The sequence below is a fragment of the Poecilia reticulata genome, chromosome 7 (genome assembly GCF_904066995.2).
Source record: "Poecilia reticulata chromosome 7, P_reticulata-male-v2, whole genome shotgun sequence".
NCBI lineage: Eukaryota > Metazoa > Chordata > Actinopteri > Cyprinodontiformes > Poeciliidae > Poecilia > Poecilia reticulata.
This window is the reverse complement of record NC_088836.1, coordinates 11691773-11710981: the sequence shown is the minus strand read 5'-3', so window position 1 is coordinate 11710981 and position 19209 is coordinate 11691773. Positions and strand designations below refer to the sequence as shown.

At 36.5% G+C, this 19209-nt stretch overlaps 3 protein-coding genes across 9 annotated transcripts in view; all 3 read left to right on the top strand.

Moving 5' to 3' along the window:
* The window catches only part of tp73 (tumor protein p73), a 42926-nt gene extending 36357 nt beyond the window's left edge, over positions 1-6569 (top strand). For all 4 annotated transcript variants that reach the window (XM_008414745.3, XM_008414746.3, XM_081608879.1 and 1 more), the window contains 9 exons: positions 212-327; positions 970-1079; positions 1330-1472; positions 1610-1698; positions 2039-2166; positions 2465-2619; positions 2720-2849; positions 4291-4384; positions 4643-6569. In XM_008414745.3, the coding sequence (XP_008412967.1) occupies positions 212-327; positions 970-1079; positions 1330-1472; positions 1610-1698; positions 2039-2166; positions 2465-2619; positions 2720-2849; positions 4291-4384; positions 4643-5044 (1367 nt within the window). In that variant the 3' untranslated portion in view covers positions 5045-6569. The remainder of the gene's footprint in view (positions 1-211; positions 328-969; positions 1080-1329; positions 1473-1609; positions 1699-2038; positions 2167-2464; positions 2620-2719; positions 2850-4290; positions 4385-4642) is intronic.
* Positions 6570-7025: 456 nt separating this feature from the next.
* Positions 7026-13766, top strand: rer1 (retention in endoplasmic reticulum sorting receptor 1). 4 transcript variants are annotated; one of them, XM_008414743.3, is made up of 8 exons: positions 7428-7528; positions 9071-9152; positions 9243-9347; positions 9637-9733; positions 9976-10054; positions 11270-11405; positions 11908-11962; positions 13251-13766. In XM_008414743.3, coding segments are annotated over exons 1-8 (567 nt in total). In that variant the 5' UTR covers positions 7428-7526; the 3' UTR covers positions 13262-13766. The 4 variants fall into 4 exon arrangements, with proteins under 4 accessions (XP_008412963.1, XP_008412965.1, XP_008412962.1 ...); XM_008414741.2 differs by lacking the exon at positions 7428-7528 and adding an exon at positions 7026-7175 and having other exon boundaries at positions 11908-13766; XM_008414740.2 differs by having other exon boundaries at positions 7431-7528; positions 11908-13766.
* An 83-nt stretch (positions 13767-13849) lies between these two features.
* The window catches only part of LOC103467978 (taste receptor type 1 member 2-like), a 6169-nt gene continuing 809 nt past the window's right edge, over positions 13850-19209 (top strand). Inside the window, exons 1-6 of the mRNA XM_008414738.3 lie at positions 13850-14925; positions 15857-16154; positions 16286-17011; positions 17310-17516; positions 17857-17977; positions 18588-19209. The exon at positions 18588-19209 is cut by the window's right edge and continues 809 nt beyond it. Coding sequence (XP_008412960.2) covers positions 14741-14925; positions 15857-16154; positions 16286-17011; positions 17310-17516; positions 17857-17977; positions 18588-19209 — 2159 coding nt within the window. The 5' untranslated portion in view covers positions 13850-14740. The remainder of the gene's footprint in view (positions 14926-15856; positions 16155-16285; positions 17012-17309; positions 17517-17856; positions 17978-18587) is intronic.

Below are 19209 nucleotides of genomic sequence, written 5' to 3'. Positions count from 1 at the left end.
AGAAAGACAAAGATAATTTTTTTTAAAGAAAAAAAAAGTAGTGATTTAATCGTAGCAATAAAAATGTAGCAATAAAGCTCAGTTTTGTTTATTAGTTCAATTCAATTGATTAATTTTGAGCTGATGTCACAGTAGTCACTTCAAGGGATTTATACTGAATAAGCTGTGTTTGGATCTAAGTCAACAAACTGAATGCTTACTGTCCCCTCAGGTCAAACAGCTCCAGCCAGTCACCTGATCAGAGTAGAGGGAAACAACCTTTGTCAGTATGTGGACGATCCAGTCACTGGCAGGCAAAGTGTCTATGTGCCCTATGAGGCTCCGCAGGTTGGTGCTTCAACATTTCTGTGAATGAGTGAGACACATGATGAAATGCATTTAGTTGGATGGATGAGAACTGAAAACACACAGTCAAGAAATGTGGAGATAAATAGAAAGACATCATCTGCATAAAGGGAAACTTTATGTTCATTGTGATCTCTCTAAATGATGACATATCTTCTTTAAGTTATGTACTTTTAGTAAGTTCTTGTGACGGAAAAGTCTCACAGCTGTTAAATGAACAGGAAAGGAAGACAAAAGCAAGTGAAAATATGTGGTGGTATTTGAATGCTTTTGTATTTTCTACTGAAATTAGAAACAAGTTAAAACTCACAAGTCGCTTAGTCAAGATCGTTGCAGAGAAAAAGAGAATTTCACACAAGTCCCTCGAAGTAGGCACATCTATAAATAAAGCTTCCGGACGTGTGCAGACATGAACGGGCATCATCGTGTCTGTGATTGCACCTGTGGAGGGCAATAAAAGGCACGATTGTCTCTTCTCACATCAAAGTGCACTACAACACCTCCCCCTGGTGGTTAATTAATGTTATGAATGTAATAGCTTCAGGAATAACAATTCTGAAACGTATCTGAAAGTGTCAGACAGACTAAGGCAGTTTAGCCTAAATATGTTGTGCTGTGTTTCAGGTTGGGACTGAGTTTACTACCATCCTTTATAATTTCATGTGCAACAGCAGCTGTGTGGGTGGGATGAACAGGAGACCAATTCTCATCATCATTACTTTGGAAACCAGAGAGTAAGTCATTGACACAAGACTCCCCACGATAGCTCTGCTTTTAAATTACACTGCATTTAGACTTAAATGTGTTGATGTAAGTCTAAATGCTCTTTTGATGATTATGTAAAAGTCAAAGTGTTGACAGGTCTACTACAGCAGAGCAGAGGAGAAACTTTTCAGTTCTTCTACTGTCATTTTAATTCAGTTTATATTGGACCAATTAAAGTTTTGATAGAAGACATGTTCAATTCTGTGATTGTCTCCATAGCGGCCAGGTGTTGGGCAGACGATCATTTGAGGGTCGGATATGCGCCTGTCCTGGGAGAGACCGCAAAGCAGATGAGGACCACTTCAGGGAGCAACAGGCCCTGAATGACAGCGTGGCCAAAAACGGAAGTGCCAACAAGCGCAGTGAGTTGATAAAAACGAATAATGTTCTATGTGTTGCCAAGACATTTCAAAAGTCAAGAGTGGCTTTAAATGGTTTTTTTTTGTTGTTTTTTTTAGTTTTTAAAACCTGAATGACATTGTTTTCTGATGTTTTGCAGATTTTAAACAGAGTCCGCCAAATATTTCCAGTCCACATATCAACATAAGAAAAAGACGGCATGGAGAGGAAGAGATTTACTATATTCCTGTAAGAATTACTTTGACAGATTTTTCCTTTTACTACTAGTAATAAATGAAAACCTTTTGTCTAGATCTAATTTTTTAACAATGCAAGCCGTCAAATTTAATCCAGCAATAGACACGTCATCACAGACATTAATTTATGGTTGCCTTTTTTTTCTTCACAAAATCACAGTAAGGCACAGATCTCGATTCAAACTCATTTTACATTGTTATGACACGTTCTTGGTGTGCTTGGTTTTAGCGCCCCCTGCTGTACAAACTGGACTCTGTCGCCATGTGACAGTAGTTTGTCAAAGGTACTGACTATTGATTGTTATTGGCGCTGATGCTGTCTTTGTGTGCAGGTTCGTGGACGGGAAAATTTTGAGCTGCTGATGAAGATTAAAGATAGTTTGGAGCTGGTGGAGTTGGTACCGCAGCCACTGGTGGACTCCTACAGACAACAAACACAACAACAGCTGCTGCAGAGACCGTGAGTTCAAATAAAACATACACATGCTACAACTGCGCATGGACTATGACTGAAGAAGAAAACGTTCATTAGCACTGCTCGGTGCAAAAACAAATGTCATAGCTAATGTGTAAATGCTCCTGAGACATCTCACTGTTTAATTGTTGAATTATGCTGGCTGATTTTGGTTTTTGTTGATACTTTTTATCACACTGGATCTCTTTTGGAATAAAAGAAAATATTTTTTTGATATAAGGTCATCTAAGTATTTAATGCAAAACTTCAATTTATCCTTCGTTTTGTTATTTTCCTCCGACAGGAACCATATAGCATCCCCCTCCTCTTATTCTCCGTTGTCCAATATGAACAAGATGCATTCACACAGCGGCCTCGGGAAGACGCAGTCCCTCAACCAGATGGTGGGGCACCAACCTCAGCAGCATCTCAACGCCAACCCCACCATTGCTCACATGGGTAAGTGTTTACAACACTCATGATCTGCCATTAGACCTCTAGCACATCCAGTGCAAACCCAGTAAGACACAGTTCCTGATCATTCCTCTCTTCCCCTCAGGTCCGAGCATGCTCAACAGCAACCACATGCAGGGTAACGGTGACATGAACAGTGGCCACAGCAGTCAGAATATAGTGTCTGCTTCCCACTGCAGCCCGCCACCTTATAACCCTGACCCCAGCCTTGTCAGGTACCTCACCCTGCAGTGACACTCCTTCTTTAGCCAACTGTAAAAGGCCAGCCGGCAGTCAGATGCACTTGTTGGGTTAAATGTGAAATAGTGGGATGTTGATACTTCAGTAGTTACTTTCTCTTTTTTTGGCCATGCTTAAGTTTACTTTTTGCCAGGTGATGTCTAAATGTAGACAGTTTGGTGTGACTATGGCTGCTTTACAAAAGCTTGCAATGACAATGCAAATCTCTTTACCTTATAACTGCCGCCATAATGAAGGTCCAGCTTTCAAAAATATATATTCATATTTTATTTCCATTATTATTATTTCTCTCCCCATAATTTGGCTGTCGTATCGTCTAGCATTCTGCATCAACTATAGAACTGATTTTAAAATGCTTTGTGGTGACCACGGAGGCACAAACCTAAAACATCAAAATGTCTGTTTATGTAGCACGAGGTGTTGACCTTCATTATGACTGCAATAGCATTTTGTCGCTGTCGGGCAGAAACTTTGTGTCTCTATTTTCAATTTTATTGTGAGAATCAACTCAGTTGCTCTCACTCTTCATTCCTCTCTGTGGTTCCATTGATAATTATTGAAATGTATCGATGAGCATGTCACATGTGAGTGAATTTACATTTTCTGTAAAGGTCAATTTTTTTTTTTTTTTGGGAGTTATGAAATTTCTGTCCGACAGCAACGATTTGTTATTAGTTACGAACTTAGATCTAAAATCCTTCATTCTGTCACTGTGTATACAGTCTGGCTTTGCAATGCACTACTGCTATTTTTCTATAAAGGAATTGTTTAAGTTGTATTAATTTAAAGCTTTTTTTCCACATTCTTTTTTTTATATATATTTTGTTGAGGATAATGTGTCAGTGCAGTCCCTGGTCTTTAAGATATATTTGACAGTTTTGATACACCATCCTTTTGATTTTTCTGGGGGGGCTGTTTTGAATATTTGAACAGTTACAATGTACAGACAAACACTTTTTACAACCTCTTTGTATTACCAAGACTTTTAACATTTCATGTATTTATAATAAAGGTTTTTCAGCAAATCAATAATGTCCTCATGAATCATTAATACAAATGCATGTGTATGCTCTTCCTTCCACCGCATCTATCATGCCGTGTAACTTTGCATAAGCACTTGATAATAGAGTTGTGCAGTAAATCTGTCACTCAGTCTAAAATAAATACAGAAATAAAAAAAATAATAATGATTAACAATTGAGCAAAGAAAAATTGACACAAAATTATAAAAATTGTGTACTTCTACAGTCTTTTATTAAATCAAATGTAGTCAGTAAGCTTAAAGTTTCGATGTTCCTCATTCTGCTAAGGAATAGTTATTGTTTACAATAGTGTTTAAATAATTAATGCTCATATTTTAGTTCTTCCTTCAGCTGTAGTTTTGGTCTAAGAAGCACTGCTTTTCTTTCCATACAGTTTTCTCACCAGTCTGGGTTGTCAGAACTTCATTGAGTACTTCACCTCACAAGGCCTCCAGTCTGTCTACCATCTTCAAACCCTTACAATGGAGGTAACTACTCTGAAATTAATCATTTACACCTTTATGGATTTGGCTTTATAGAAAAAGAAATCAAGAAAAGAGCACAGCACAACAAAAACACTATACCTGCAATTGGCTTAATAGCTGACGTAAAGTCTCATTGTTTTAAATGTTGTCACTCCCCATAAACACATATTTTTATTCAACCACAAGAGGGCACTGTAATTATTCAGCTTTGTGCTTTTTGCGTTATTTACAATTTTACATTCTTGTCTGTGCCTTCCCCAGGATCTAGGTGCTCTGAAGATACCCGAGCAGTCTCGCCTTGCAATCTGGCGAGGTCTGCAGGACATGAAGCAAGGAGCTGTTCATCAGCTTCCCAACTCCAGCCATCACCACGAATACCACGGCCAGCAGCTGCTTCGCTCCAGCAGCAACATGGCAGCCTCGGCGATGGCAGCTATCGGGGCCGCAGGCGGGGAGCTGCAACGTCAGCGGGTCATGGAGGCTGTGCACTTTCGTGTCCGCCACACCATCACAATCCCCAATAGGCCTGGCGTTGTGGGGCCATCGGGGATGACCCCAGCTCCTGATGAATGGGCTGACTTTGGTTTTGACATGCCTGACTGCAAAGAGTCCCGAAGCAAGCATTCCATCAAGGAGGAATTCATGGAGAGCGATGTTCACTGAGACTGCACTTTTTTTTTTCTTTTTTTTTTTTTTATGTCAACATAATTAATTGCTTGTTTGGGCTCCATCAGGATGTCTGGTGGTTTCAAAAGTTCTGAACTTTCCCAAAGAATTAACATCCATTTAAATTGTTGGATTATTCTCAATAGCTTTAAAAATGATTTTCCTCCCCAGGATAACGTACACAATTCCACACATGCGAAGTAAATTACAGATATAACCATAACTTTTTAAACAGTATACCTACAACTGTTTTTTTTTTTTTTTTTCCGTCAATGTTCACTTGTAGAAAGCCAGCCACCGGTTTGCAAGTTTTACGGGGTATTTTTGTTTGTTTGCATGTAATTTCTTCTCAACTAAATTATTTATTTTATTTTCAGGTTTTTTTTCCTAACTTGTACAAATATATATAGAGTATGTTGTAAATGTTTTGGAATAGATGTGGTTAAGAGTATTTAGATTCTAAATGATGCTGTATGAACCAAATGTTTAGGACTGAATAGTAAGTCAATGCTATGGCTACAATACCACAGTTATGTATTTTTTTTTTATTAACTATGACAACATGGATAACTTTTAATTGAATATGTTGTTCGTTATGTTGGCTTCAGCTTTACTTGTGTATATGTTAACAAGTGTTATAGCTTTTGCTATTTAATATGCTGTAGAAAATACTGTGCTTGTCCTTTATTTTTGTAACATACCCACAAACAGCAGAAAAAAACAAAGCTTCTTAAACAGTATTATATTCAAATGACTGGATTTTAATTTGTTGTGTAAATAATAAATTAAGAATAAGATCCCTGTTCATCAAGATGGATTTTCAGAGTAGTTTGAACGTCCTTGCAGCGCAAGGTCACCATGTGTTGAGTACTGCAAGAATAGCTAGTCTTAAACCATTCTTCAATTTTACAAAGACTGAAAACCTTTCCTAAAAGCCCTTTACTAAATGAATGCCCAGTTACTCAAGGGAAAAAATATTAAAAAGAAAAGAAGATGGCTTAAGACTTTTTCAAAGTTTTTTTTTATTTGTGTGTGTTTGTGTCTTTATGGGTTTTTTTTAAATGACTGCATTCCAGTTTTTGTATAAATTTCAAACCAACAACAAAAAAAAATGTTTCATACCATCACATTTATGTGCAGAACTTTGGTCTGCACCAAAATAAAAACCTAATTTACAGCCATTTTCTAAAATCCTTAGAAAATGGCTTCTTTTTGAAGACTCCTCTGTGAGAAACATAATGTCACCCACTCACCACTGCATGGTCTAAGAACAAGCACTTTAATGCTTTAAAGTTAAATGTCCAAATTATCAGTATTAGGTAAATGGGATTTCAAAATGTAAATAAAAATGTTTTGTTTAAATATTCTTTCTTTTTTTGTACTAGTTTTGTAAAGAGATGTAAGATGTTCTTCAGTGTATTTTGCTAAACACAGTGTTTTTTCTTTAAATCATCATTTTAAATATTTCCCCTCCTTAATGTCTCTCCTTATCATACTAATAAAGTTTCAACTCACATGTCAAGTTTTCAAGTGTTTTCTCATTCTTGTATATTGAGTGATAGTGTGCAAATATCCATAATATATATATATATATATATATATATATATATATATATATATATATAGAGAGAGAGAGAGAGAGAGAGAGAGAGAGAGAGAGAGAGAGAGAGAGAGAGAGAGAGCAAATTAAGATTTGGTCTTTAAGTTAGGCGACAAGTATATTTGAGTATTTAACAAGTTAAATACAAGTTATTTAACATCATATAAGTTAAATAATTTGATACAAGTTAAATACTATTAACTTAGTGGTCATTTTGTGGGTGATAGGGTTAGGTGGAAGAAGATAGACCAGGAAAAAGTTTTACCAGTAGATATGAATCCTTCCATCCATCATCTATAGCCTCTCGTCCTTGCGGCATCGCGGGGTTCTGGTGTCTTTTTCCAGCAGTCATTGGGCGACAGGCAGTATAGAAAGTATGAATGAGCGTTGAAGTCGGTGATTATATGTTATAATGGCCTGCCATACTTGAATGCCCTCTTGTTCGCGGAAGTACTGACGTGTTCACACGAGAAGTGGCTAGTGTAGCTAGCTAGGTAGAGCCGGGTAGTGACTCAGAGGCCATATCAGGTAAGAAATTACTGTCATTGTTGTTTTTCGTTATAATTGCCAGCACCACCGAGCCACAGTAAGGTGGAATACATATGCTGTTCAGACGTAAAAATGTTTCGTTATTTTTTGAACATAAACGTGTTCAATAGAGAAAACTGCTTTTCTGACATGCTAAAAAAACTAGCTTCGGAACCGCTGGTAACGTAGAAACGGATCACAGGAAGTGAGTTGTCCAGTTTTCACATTCACTGCTGGTATTTGTAGTTCTTAGTAATCTTTTAACAGGCTCCCACCACGAAACAAGAAGCTGTGACGAACTACACGTATTTTCGAGGTTCTGCAATTACCTGTGCTTAGGAATTGTGGGAAATGTAGGTAGATGACGTTGCTTTGTGAACGATTGTATGTAGCGTAGGCTCTTACACGAACTGCATTACCCATACCGGCTAAAATTTGAACCAAAGGGTAACGTACATTTACATGTCTAGTTAGCTATTTCTAGAGCTAATTTTTAAGCTAATGTGGATAGTTCAGATTTATGTCACAAATGAAATGTCATTCACACTTATTCGATGTACATTCCCTGTGAATCTGTTTACATCGACAAAACCCAGCGCTGGTTAGCTTGTAATTAAACAAATCTTTGCTAGCCACAACCAGGAACAGTTTCCCACGGTTTTTCAAATCAGCTTATATGTTAATGTTAAAATATATTAGTTAAAATAATATATTCTTTAGTTGCTCTGAAAATACCTCTCTTGATATTAACAAACAATATACTACGTAAACGTAAGCTTCAGTAAGGTAGAATTGCTAACTAGCACTAGCAGCAGAAGTCATTCTCTATTCATCAGTCGATTAATTTCCTGATTACCTTTTTTAGTATCCATCTATAAACCCATGGTAAGACTAAATATTTTTCTTTAAGTCGTATTTGTTGGACTTGGAAGATCGCATTCCATAATCTAGTCTCTCCCACATGTCTGTCTATTGCTAAACTTTAAACTCTCAAGGGATTGGTTACAAATACTTATAATGGGAATGTTGGCAGACTCTTCTGAGGAGTTGTATGTCAAAGAAACAATTTAATCTGAATGAGCATTAAAAGTATCTTCAGACCACACTAAAATCATGTGTTTTACAGTGTTTCCCAGCCCTAGTCCTCAAGGCACACTGTCCTACATGTTTTAGAGGTTTCCCTGCTTTAATGTGCCTGATTCAACTGATTTTAGTTCAGAAAACGCCTGTTAATCAGTCATCCATTGAAATCAGCTGGGCTGAAGTAAGGAAATACCTAAAACATGCAGGCCTTGTGCCTTGAGGACCAGGGTTGGGAAACACTTTTAAAAGATGTAATTCTGGGGTAATTTATGCCTCTCAGTTTATATTGAAACTTGTGAAATTTTGTGACCTAATATCACCAAATGTGAACGACATGGAATAGTTGTTTGGTTCAGCAGAAAGATCATGTTCTTTATTGTTGAGTATATTTTTACATTTTTAAAAAATAACAGTTTTAGTCTGCTGCGTCTCTTTTTTTATGCGACCATGATAGTTAAATTTCATTTGCCAATAGAAACCTGACTTTGTGTGAGCTAATCAGTCACTTGGTGATGAATCAAAGTGAGATTTTAAATATGGGTACTTGAAAACTTAATGCTAGGTTATTTATAAAATTCAGCTCCTCTGAAGGTAAATCAAACTTCCATTTTGCTAGAGCAAACTTCAACAGTATTATTAACTGGAACAAAAAAAAAGTTAAATAATTATTATGTAGGTAAGTTTACATTTTCAACAATTAAAAAATCTGCAGCATGCAAGAGCAAATGAAAAGCTGTTTCTGAGGTTGCTATGAGACCAGTAGCATTCATATGAATCACCAATAATGAAAATGTTTTTCTGGTTTATGGCAGGATGTCAGAAGGGGACAGTGTTGGAGAATCAATCCATGGGAAACCATCTGTAGTTGCTGCCTTTTTCACTGGGGTTGGAACGGTGACTATCATTTAGTTCACACACGTCACTGATATTAAGTTAGCGGCATTGTACATATTTGCTGACAAAAATTCCTTCAATTTTCAACAGGTCTATCAGACATGGCTTGACAAGTCAACACCCTTCTACGTGGTGCGATGGGGGCTCACTCTACTACTTACTGCAGTCTACATGATCAGAGTGTACATACTACAGGTGATTATTATCCCTGTTTTCTCCAAAAAATCAGAATGTGCATATCGTGTTGATTAAAAGGAATTCCTATTTCCATACACATATGTATTACCATTAAAACCTTTTTGGAATTTTTACTTGTATTTTTTTTAATTACTTTCAAAATCCATATAAACCTTGATTGCAAAAAACAGTTATGAGAATCTATTTCTCCTGTGCGTCCAGTGATCATCGGTTGGGGTACATTTGATTAACAAACTTTCTGTCTTTCTGGGAGTTTTTTATGTTTTGTTCTTGTGTTGCTTTCCAGGGGTGGTATATAGTAACTTACGCTTTGGGAATCTACCACCTCAACCTGTTCATTGCATTTCTGTCACCAAAAGTGGATCCTTCTTTACTTGATGAAGGCAAGTGTACACTTATATTCATAACATTCTGTTGTGTTGTGTGGTTTTGTACTAAACAACAAAGTATCTGCTAAGTTTATTCAATATCGACTTTTGGCTACTTTCCAATGTGATTTAAATTTATTGTAAAATTGGTTTCAGTATCAATAAGTGCCACAAAGTCCCTCTTCTATTTGCTGTTTGTTGTTTTGGATCATTGTTAAAACCTTTGGAAAGCAGAGTGTGACTTATTTCTCTTGTAGATGAGGGCCCATCCCTTCCGACCAAGCAGAACGAGGAGTTCCGCCCTTTCATCAGGAGGTTGCCTGAATTTAAATTCTGGTAAGAGTTCAGCTCTAGGTCTGGCTTTGTGTTGTGATTGCTCAACAGGGATGGGCAAATCATGTTTTATTTTAGAATGATCTGTGTGGCAACAGATTTAATCACACAAAATCTGTTTGGAGGAAGATGATGACTTTCAGTAGAAACAAGTGAAACTTGAACATGAATCATTAGACGCTACAAAATTAATTTCAATAGTAGATTTAAGAGAGAAACAAATATGTTATGACTTGGAATCACATGCAACAACTCTACTGGCGTATCCCCTCCATAATATTTTTTGCCTATAAAAGTCGTTTCTATCCAAGTTCTCAAATGTCTTCAGTCTTTAAACATCGAGGGGAGTTAATAAATCTTCCTCTAAACCTGTTTAACTCTCAACACTTCTGGTACTGATCAGCAGTGTCAAATAAGAAGAAAGTGTTAAACTTGACACACAGTGCATGTTAACTGGGCTGGCAACATGGCATAGAGACGGAGATAAATAATTTGATTTGTGTGATTAAACTGTGTGACACACTTACTGATTGACATGTCATAGTGATGCAATCCCTCCAATTTTACTCTTAGGTTTTGGAAAATTAGTCAGTGAAGAACTATCCATACTGCCACCCCTGGTTAAACACTGGAACTGCTTTGGTGAAAAAAAAAATCATGATTGAAGCATATAAGATTTTGCTCATTAAGATTAGATTGGTAACATACTGTACTTTATTAATGCTTTGAATTATCCTTTAGCCACCACACATGGTGTACTTTAAACTTCAGAGTTTTAAAAGCATTCTGTTCATATCCAGATTAGGTTTGTTGTAAAGTGACACTTGCGCTAAGCTTCAGCAACAGCAGCCCGCTGTGTTCCATCTATCTGCACGAGTCTCCATTCCACCTGTATCTATACACCCGCCGTGCTCTTCACCACCATATGTTCTGAACAGAGAATCATAAACATATGAGAGACAGGCTGGTTCCCTAACAGCTGCAGAGAACATCATCTCTGTAACAGCTAACCTTTAGTGTGAAGCTCAGAAAGATTTTTATTTTTTTTTACAAGTTCATAAGCACAAAAATAATATGTCATGACATGATCGTCAGATTAATAAAAACGTACTATCTTGAATAAAATTTTCCGCAACACTGTCTTAATGTTAGAAATGTAAAAATTTACCATTATAAACTTACAGAAGTCTTCTCTTCCTCTGATGCTTTTTGTGACAGGCACTCTGCAACAAAAGGCATCGTCATCGCCATGATTTGCACGTTTTTCGATGCCTTCAACGTTCCAGTGTTCTGGCCAATACTCGTAATGTACTTCATCATGCTGTTTTGCATCACCATGAAGAGGCAGATTAAGGTAAACCAAAACAAAGAGTGTATGAAATTTTTACAGTCGTTTGTTTGGGCTAACGGATAAAATTAACATTTGAAATAACAGTAACAAAGATAACCTTAGTCAATTGTAAGGGTTTTGTGGGCTGGGCAGAAAATATTTTGTATAGCTGAGAAGGACATTATAATTGAACAACACAGACCTCTGTTGAACATAAAAACAGAAAATATATATTTGTAAATTTTTAAAAAAGCAAAACATATACCTGTTTAACCTCAGTAAAGCTAACTGTCTTGAAAAAAAACACAGTATTGATTCTTAAACATTACAGACAATATTATTTTACAGCTCTTCTTGTGCACAGGATCTTTTAAAAATATTGGTGTATATTATGTTTAGATTAATTATTGCTTTATTTGTTTGACAAAAAGTATGCATCTATGCATCTCTGTTTTTATGTGACATGAAAACACTTAATCAGAACCTACCTGTCTCTAATTCTCTTTCTTTGCCCTTTTCTCTGTAGCATATGATCAAGTACAGATACCTACCCTTCACACACGGGAAGAGGACATATAAAGGCAAGGAAGACACAGGGAAAACTTTTGCTAGTTAAGAACTCCAACTAACCCTTCGCCTCAGTCTCATTTGAAACGCAGTCATCACAGCTAGAAGGGAGTGATGAAGATTAGAGATTATTTTTTCGTTTTTTTTGTAAGCTGGACAGTAACATTGAAACATAACAATAAAAAACAATAAAAAATCTTAAGCTTGGATCCATAATTGATAGTGTTGGATGAAGGTATGAGCAGCACGGATCAAAAATAGTCACTTGCCCAAAATTTATTTTGTTAAAAACATTTTTTAAGCAGTAGTTAAAACTTAGTTCTGCCTTTTGACTTCATCAGATGAGTAAATATTCATCAAGTAGAAGCTAAACTAAATTGACATTACAGTAATTTTTCAAAATTTTGGATCTTTCAGTGCTGCATTATCTCCCCATCTTAGTCTGCCAACTTTTAATTCATATGTTGTCCCAACTTATTTGTAACACATTAAGTGGTATATTATTAATCAGTTAAATTTGCTTGCAAAAGAAAGTGATTAGGTATGAAATTTGATTTAAAAGAAATCTTTATGATAAATGTTCTGGATCTCAGTATCTGCTGCTCTGCTAAGTGTGTTGGACAAATACTAAATGAAGTTGCCTAGGAGTTTTTAGTGACACTTCATCTGAATATGCATTCATGATGGGCAGAAAAAAAGATAAATGTGTGAATGTCTCACTTAAAATTGATTCAGTGTGATTTCTGAGTGGCTGTTTCGGTTTTAAGTTGGTACATGTTTTTTTTTTGTCTATTTAGTGTAATTTAACTGTTGCATAGGCTAAGTATTTAGATATAATATGATTTTACTCATTTTCAGACAGCCCACTCATCATTTATGGATGCATATCTCATGGACGGTGTTACTGATCTTTATTCTCCTGTAGTCTGCTACCGTAAATCCACTCACTCAAATTTGTGTTTCTGTTTGCAACATTAAGCCTCAAATTGGAAATTTCAGAAATTTGCATAGTGTCGGACTTATTCTGCATAATGATATTCCAAACCATTTTTTTCTCAAAAGTGCACAACCAGTTTTGGTTTCTGTAGCACATCAGCCGTCCGAGTTAAAATTGAAGTAAATAATTTCTGGAAGGCAGTTTCTCTTTGGAGCATTTTCCCATGTGCTCCAAAAATGGAGTTTGTCTTAGATTTTGTAGACTAGCCGTTGTTGTCCTTTATGATCTGCGTTTACCTTAAAAAAGTTTTTAAAAAAGCTACAAACAGTCATTCCAAGCAAACTGTTGTTCTCTTTCTTTTGCAGAGGAAACATAGGACAACTGATTGACACCCTTTATTAAAACAAATGGATGAAGTTGGTGGCGATCATACATTTTTTCTATGAACCTTTTGATTTTTTTCCCTTTCCTAACAAAGTGCTGGGAATCTGTCAATACTAAACTGATCTACACTGTATGTAGTAAGGGATCAAAACATTTTTCCTGTAAAAAAAAAAAAGTTTGTGTTTCAAAGGGTTGTCTGGATTTGTGTATATACAGTATATATATATTTTAAAATATAATTTTTGTTTTGAAATCTTTTTGTTTTCATTCATCCACCTTATTTCCCCATATGAAAATCTGTTTCACCTGAAACTGATGAAGGACAAACTGGTTAATTGGGTTCCTGAGCTGAATTAATGTTTTTCATTGATTGCATGTTATTTTCTTGTGCTACAGTAAAAAAAAAACAACAACTTGATTTTAAAAATGGAAGTGTAATTTTTTTTTCCACTCCAAATGCTATTAAAGAGGCTGTGTCCCTTCGGAACAGTGCAAAAGTGTCTTGGCTTCATAATTTGGATGGGTTTGGGTAAAATAGTCTAACATGAAGGAATTCTGAGAATGTTTGTAGTAAAATCTTTAAAAATATACATCTTAACACGTTATAAAAGTGAAAAATTGTTTGATTAAACTAAATAGGTAAAAAAAAATTATATATATAAAATATGTTTTATACAAAACCTATGGTTTTCTACATGAGGAAGATAAGCCACAAAAGTTTGCTTGAAAAAATGTGAATGGGAGGGAAAAAAGTGCAATAAAAAAAGGTGCACAAGCAACATAGACCTTTGTATTCCTCAGAGGATGCTGAAGCAATTTAAGGGTTTGGAGGAAAACAAGTTGAGGATTGCAGGTGTAGTTTGTGCTTCTAAAGCTACCACACATAGATGTATCCAGGATATGGCTTATAAGCTACTTGAGGACTAGAAAAGGCACAAAAAAACCCCCCTGAACTTAATCATCCTTATTTTTTGGTCTCATGTTGTACTGTAATTTTCTTCAAATCTGAATTTTTATTGGATGTAATCACCCTATATGTGGCAGATCACTGAGGTTTTAACTTATTCATTTGATTTACTGACATAAAATGCCTTGGGAGTAAACATCCTGTCTGAAAAAGCCCTTGTTCTGTTACAAGAATTCAAGAGAGAAACTTTTTTATTTTTATGCACGTTATTTGTATATTGAAAACTAAACTGGCTCAGTTTGTAGATTATTTTTCATGATAGTGTTATCAAACTTGCCCTCACAGGAGAAGCCGATTCAGAAACCAGGATGTAGCAACAAGCAGAAAAAAAAAATTTTGCATGCTGATTTGTTAATCCACCTCAGCCTACAGTTAGGTGTTTATGAGAGGTCGTTCATCCCAGACTTATGAAAAGTATGCAGGATAACTCATGAACAGCACCTTCCATGGACATGTAAGAGACAAGCTACAAAAAAGTTTCCACAAGAGTGTCAAACTACAGACATGGAAATGACACAGTTTATTGCTCATCTCTATCTGCTGGGGTGTATCCTGCATTCCCTGCATGAGGCTGAGGCAGTGTCAGAATTTGAGCTGGATGGAGATTATTTAATAGGTGGACTTTTTGACATCCATCATGTCAGTGAAAGGCTTCACCGTGACAAACCAGAAAACATTAACTGCTCAAGGTGAGACTTCTAGTCTTTGTTTATGCCTTTTTTATTTTCAAGAAGAAATTTAGCAAAGGTTACTTAACTTGTTCAGCACATTTGAAACATTTTGTTAAGCTATAACTGCCCCTTTTATGCTAATGTTAGATTTTCACAGGATTTTGTTACATCATTTGATGTTCAACAAAATCCCTGAAGGTATATTTTACAGTTGAGCTCTGCAAAGCTGTCACCTGCCTTCAGTTGTTTACTTGCAGAGGAGAGCTAACAACTTCATTTCAGGGGAGCAGATGGGTTGTGAAACCAGGGTCAAGTTGAGGCTTAGTCTGATGGGGACCATTTCTATTCTAAAACAGCCATATTAAGTCCAATATCCAAACTTTTATAGTTGATGAAAACATTACTTATTAAACCTTCCCACTCCCAAGCTGTTTGTCCACTGGCTCTAAAGCCAAACAGTCAAAGTTTTGAGCATATTAAACATAATAGCACACTAATATGGTGAATTAAATTGAATAATTACAACAGATTAACTTTAATTTAAACATATACTACTTTTATACTCTTATTTCTTCATTCTATATTTCTTATTTCATACTCTTAGATCAGCAGTTAGATGCACCTTTCTTAACACTGTCATAAAAGCAGAGGTTTGCAGCATACGGGAGAAAAGTAAGTTTAGTTTTACTGAGTTGACACAGACACATCTTTTCAAAGAAAGTGTGGTACTGTTGACGGAAAAAGCATCCGCTGTGATGACGTTATGTAACAAGGACTACTCTGATTACCTTGACTTTCTGGTGAAATTTGGTTCCTTTAATATTTCCAGTCTGATCAAGAATTTCCTCCACAGCAACCCCATAAGCAAAAATTGCTAATCATCTATCTTATCAATCAAAAATGGGTCTGAATCATAAATGTTGCTCTACCCCCATCTTTCTGTCCCCAGTCAACCCTTCATCCTGTCAAGTTACCGGAGGTTTCAGCTGATGAGATTTGCAATAGAGGAGATCAATAACTCTACCAAACTGCTGCCAAATGTGACGCTCGGCTATAAAATATTAGACTTCTGCTCAGACGCACAGAACTTCCCTGGAGTTTTCAACCTCATCTCTGATGGGAGTCTCATCCAGCCTTGGAATGACTCACAGAGGCTCACGTCCAAAATGGTCACAGTGGTCGGCTCTTACACCAGCACAGGGACGCTGAGCGTCGCCCCGCTCTTCATGATGGACTTCTTCCCGATGGTAAGCATGCCGGTTGTTTCAAGACTTTCTAAATAACCTGAGAAATGTTCTGTGCATTGATAGAAGCATAGAAAAAAAAAAGCTCAGTGTTAAAATGTTACTTGAAAGTTCTGAAATGTCTCCTTCAACAGGTCAGTTATGGAGCTGCCAGTTCCGTCTTTTCAAGAAAAAATAATTTCCCGTCTTTCCTAAGAACGGTCCATCCTAATAAAGATGTGATAGAGGTGGTTCTAAGGATATTGCGAGAGTTCAACTGGCGCTGGGTTTCATTCCTTCACATTGACGACGACTACGGCAGAGACGGCCGGGATTTGTTCATTCGGACAATTGAGAACACAGAGATCTGTCTGGCCTACACAAAAGGCCTTGATCAAGACACAGACTACTATGAGGTTTTCCAACAAATTACGTCACTGAAAGTAAACGTCTTGATTGTTTTTGCACCAGAATGGACGGCTGAAGCTCTCGTTGAGGCTGCCATAAAATACAACGTCACCAATAAGGTGTGGATAGCCGGAGATGCCTGGTCCTTACACGAGAAGCTTCCCAAAAAAGATGGAATCAGGAAAATTGGGACTGTAGTTGGGATAGCTGAGCCAAAAATGCCAATTCCAGGTTTCAATGATTTCATCAATGCATTCAGAGCCCAGACTCAACAGGAAAATGGTACGGAAGAAAAGTTTTGCAATCAGGCTTGTAATTGCAGTAATCACACTGCCGCAGACATCATTAATGCAGATCCGTCCTTCAATTTCCCTGTTTACTCTGCTGTGTATTCTGTTGCCCACGCCTTGCACACTGTGCTGCAGTGTGAGACTGGCAGGTGCTACAGGAGAATTACAGGAGTTCCCCATATGGTAAGTATATGTATATACATATCCTGCTTTGGTTCCCTTGGTTCCCTTTCCACTTTTTGTCAAGTTTTTTTAACACTGAATAGTTAAGAAATAAATAAAATATAGTTACGTATGAATAAATGAATGTTTACATTTTAATAAATGAAAAGAAATAAATAATAAAACTATATTTTATAAATAAATGCAGCTAATTTAAAAATATATCTGTCCAGAAATATTTTTTTTTTAAATCACTGTAGATCGGCTGTTTTTGAATTTTGTTAGACTTAAATGTTTCTATTTCTGTTTCTACCAACAGATATTACAAGAGCTGTGGAAGACTAACTTTACGCTTCTAAACCAGAGTGTTCAGTTTGATGAGAATGGCGACCCCTCCTTTGGATCGTATGCAATAGTTTTCTGGAACCAAAGTGGGGAAGCAGAGGAGGTTGGCCTTTATCGTTATCACTCATCTTTACAGTTCGTCGTCAACAGGACCAAAATCCAGTGGCATGAAAATGGTTCAGTAAGTAGGTTTTTAAATTTTTCCTGAAAAAAACAAACTATATTACTTGTACATGTTGGATTTCCATTTGGATTTCCAGGCTAATGTTCAGAGGGGGAAAAGCCCACTACGTTTCTAGATGTGAAACTATTATCACCAATGAGTACATTGGTGATAATAGTTATGGTGACATAGCTGGACATATGTGGATATCTGCATACATTGAAAATGATCTCTGCTGAAGCATGACAGTGTTTTTTATTACATTCTTACAGCTTTCATTGCTTTATTGCTGTCAAACTCACCTCCTCGTTGTATGAACGCAATATTTAATTTTGTGCCTGATGTATGACTTGAACAGGTGCCGCAGTCGATTTGCTCCGAAGAATGCGATGCTGGATTTGCAAAAAAACCAGAAGGACTCCACAAATGCTGCTTCAGCTGTACAAAATGCAAAAGTGGAACTTATATCAACAGCACAGGTAAATAATCCTGACGTGGAAAAACAACTTCTCTTTTTATTCATCTATGAAATGCAAAGCAACACAGAAAAAGAGGAAGGCTACTGACGTCATATTAATTCAAAAAAACTTTGAACTTAGGAAATAGCTAATTCTGCACCAATGTTAACATTGACAAAAGGGAAACTCTACATTAATTCTGAAATTTACTAAAATGTTTGATAGAATTAGCAAATATATATAGTGTTAAATACTTTTTAAATCTTTTGATATTTGATATTTGTGCTAGGATCATATTTCATGCATTGAATTGGTTCTAAATAAATCTTTAAATGTAACTTATAACTGAGCTTCGAAATCAAATTCCACATGGTGCCTCATTTAGCCTCGGTGCAGTCATTACTATAACTTACCAAATATGAAAAGTCCTTTTGGCTGAAGACATTTTGTGCTATAATAATGTTCAACCTTTATTTTTTGAAATTTTGAATATAGTAACCAAAGGTTTATTTTTTTTTATATATTTATATAAAAGGTATAGTTTTGAACAAACAAATTGAGACTATAGTATAATGTCTCAGTTAATTTAACCCTTCCTTGCTGACTGTCATGTACTGTATCGTTACAACAGCAGATCCTTACACCTGCCACAAATGTGACGACACAGAGTGGTCTGAAGCAGGAAGTACTTCATGCTATCGGCGGCAGGAGAGCTACATGCCTTTCTCGCATGGTGGCGCTGTGGTTGTCATGCTTGGAGCTTTGATCTTCATGGGCCTCACCGCAGCCGTATCTGTTCTCTTCTTTATTAATTACAAGACTCCCATTGTCAAGTCTGCCGGAGGACCGATGTGCTTCTTGATTTTAGGCTGTCTTGCTCTGTCCAGTCTTAGTGTGTTCTTTGCCTTTGGTAAACCAACAACAGCTTCTTGTGTCTTAAGGGTTTTACCATTAATATTTTTCTCCACAGTTTGTTTGGCTTGTTTTGTCGTGCGCTCTTTCCAGATCGTTTGCATTTTCAAAATAGCTGCCAGGTTCCCTAAAATTCTCAGTTGGTGGTTGAAATACAAAGGACAGTGGTTGGTCATCTGTGTGGCCTGTATCTCTCAGGCAGTCTTACTTATTGTTGATTTGTCCGTTTCTACCCCACATCCTAAAAATGACACACAGGGACATCCAGACATAATCATCCATTACTGTTATAGCAATTTAAAAGAGATACTTGGTTCTCTGGTTTTAATTGTATTACTGAT

Excerpts from the sequence above, each read along its gene's own strand:
- rer1 (XM_008414740.2), top strand. Across the intron at positions 9,734-9,975 it reads TCCTTCTTTACTTGATGAAG|ATGAGGGCCCATCCCTTCCG; the intron begins GCAAGTGTACAC and ends TTTCTCTTGTAG. Across the intron at positions 10,055-11,269 it reads TTGCCTGAATTTAAATTCTG|GCACTCTGCAACAAAAGGCA; the intron begins GTAAGAGTTCAG and ends TTTTTGTGACAG.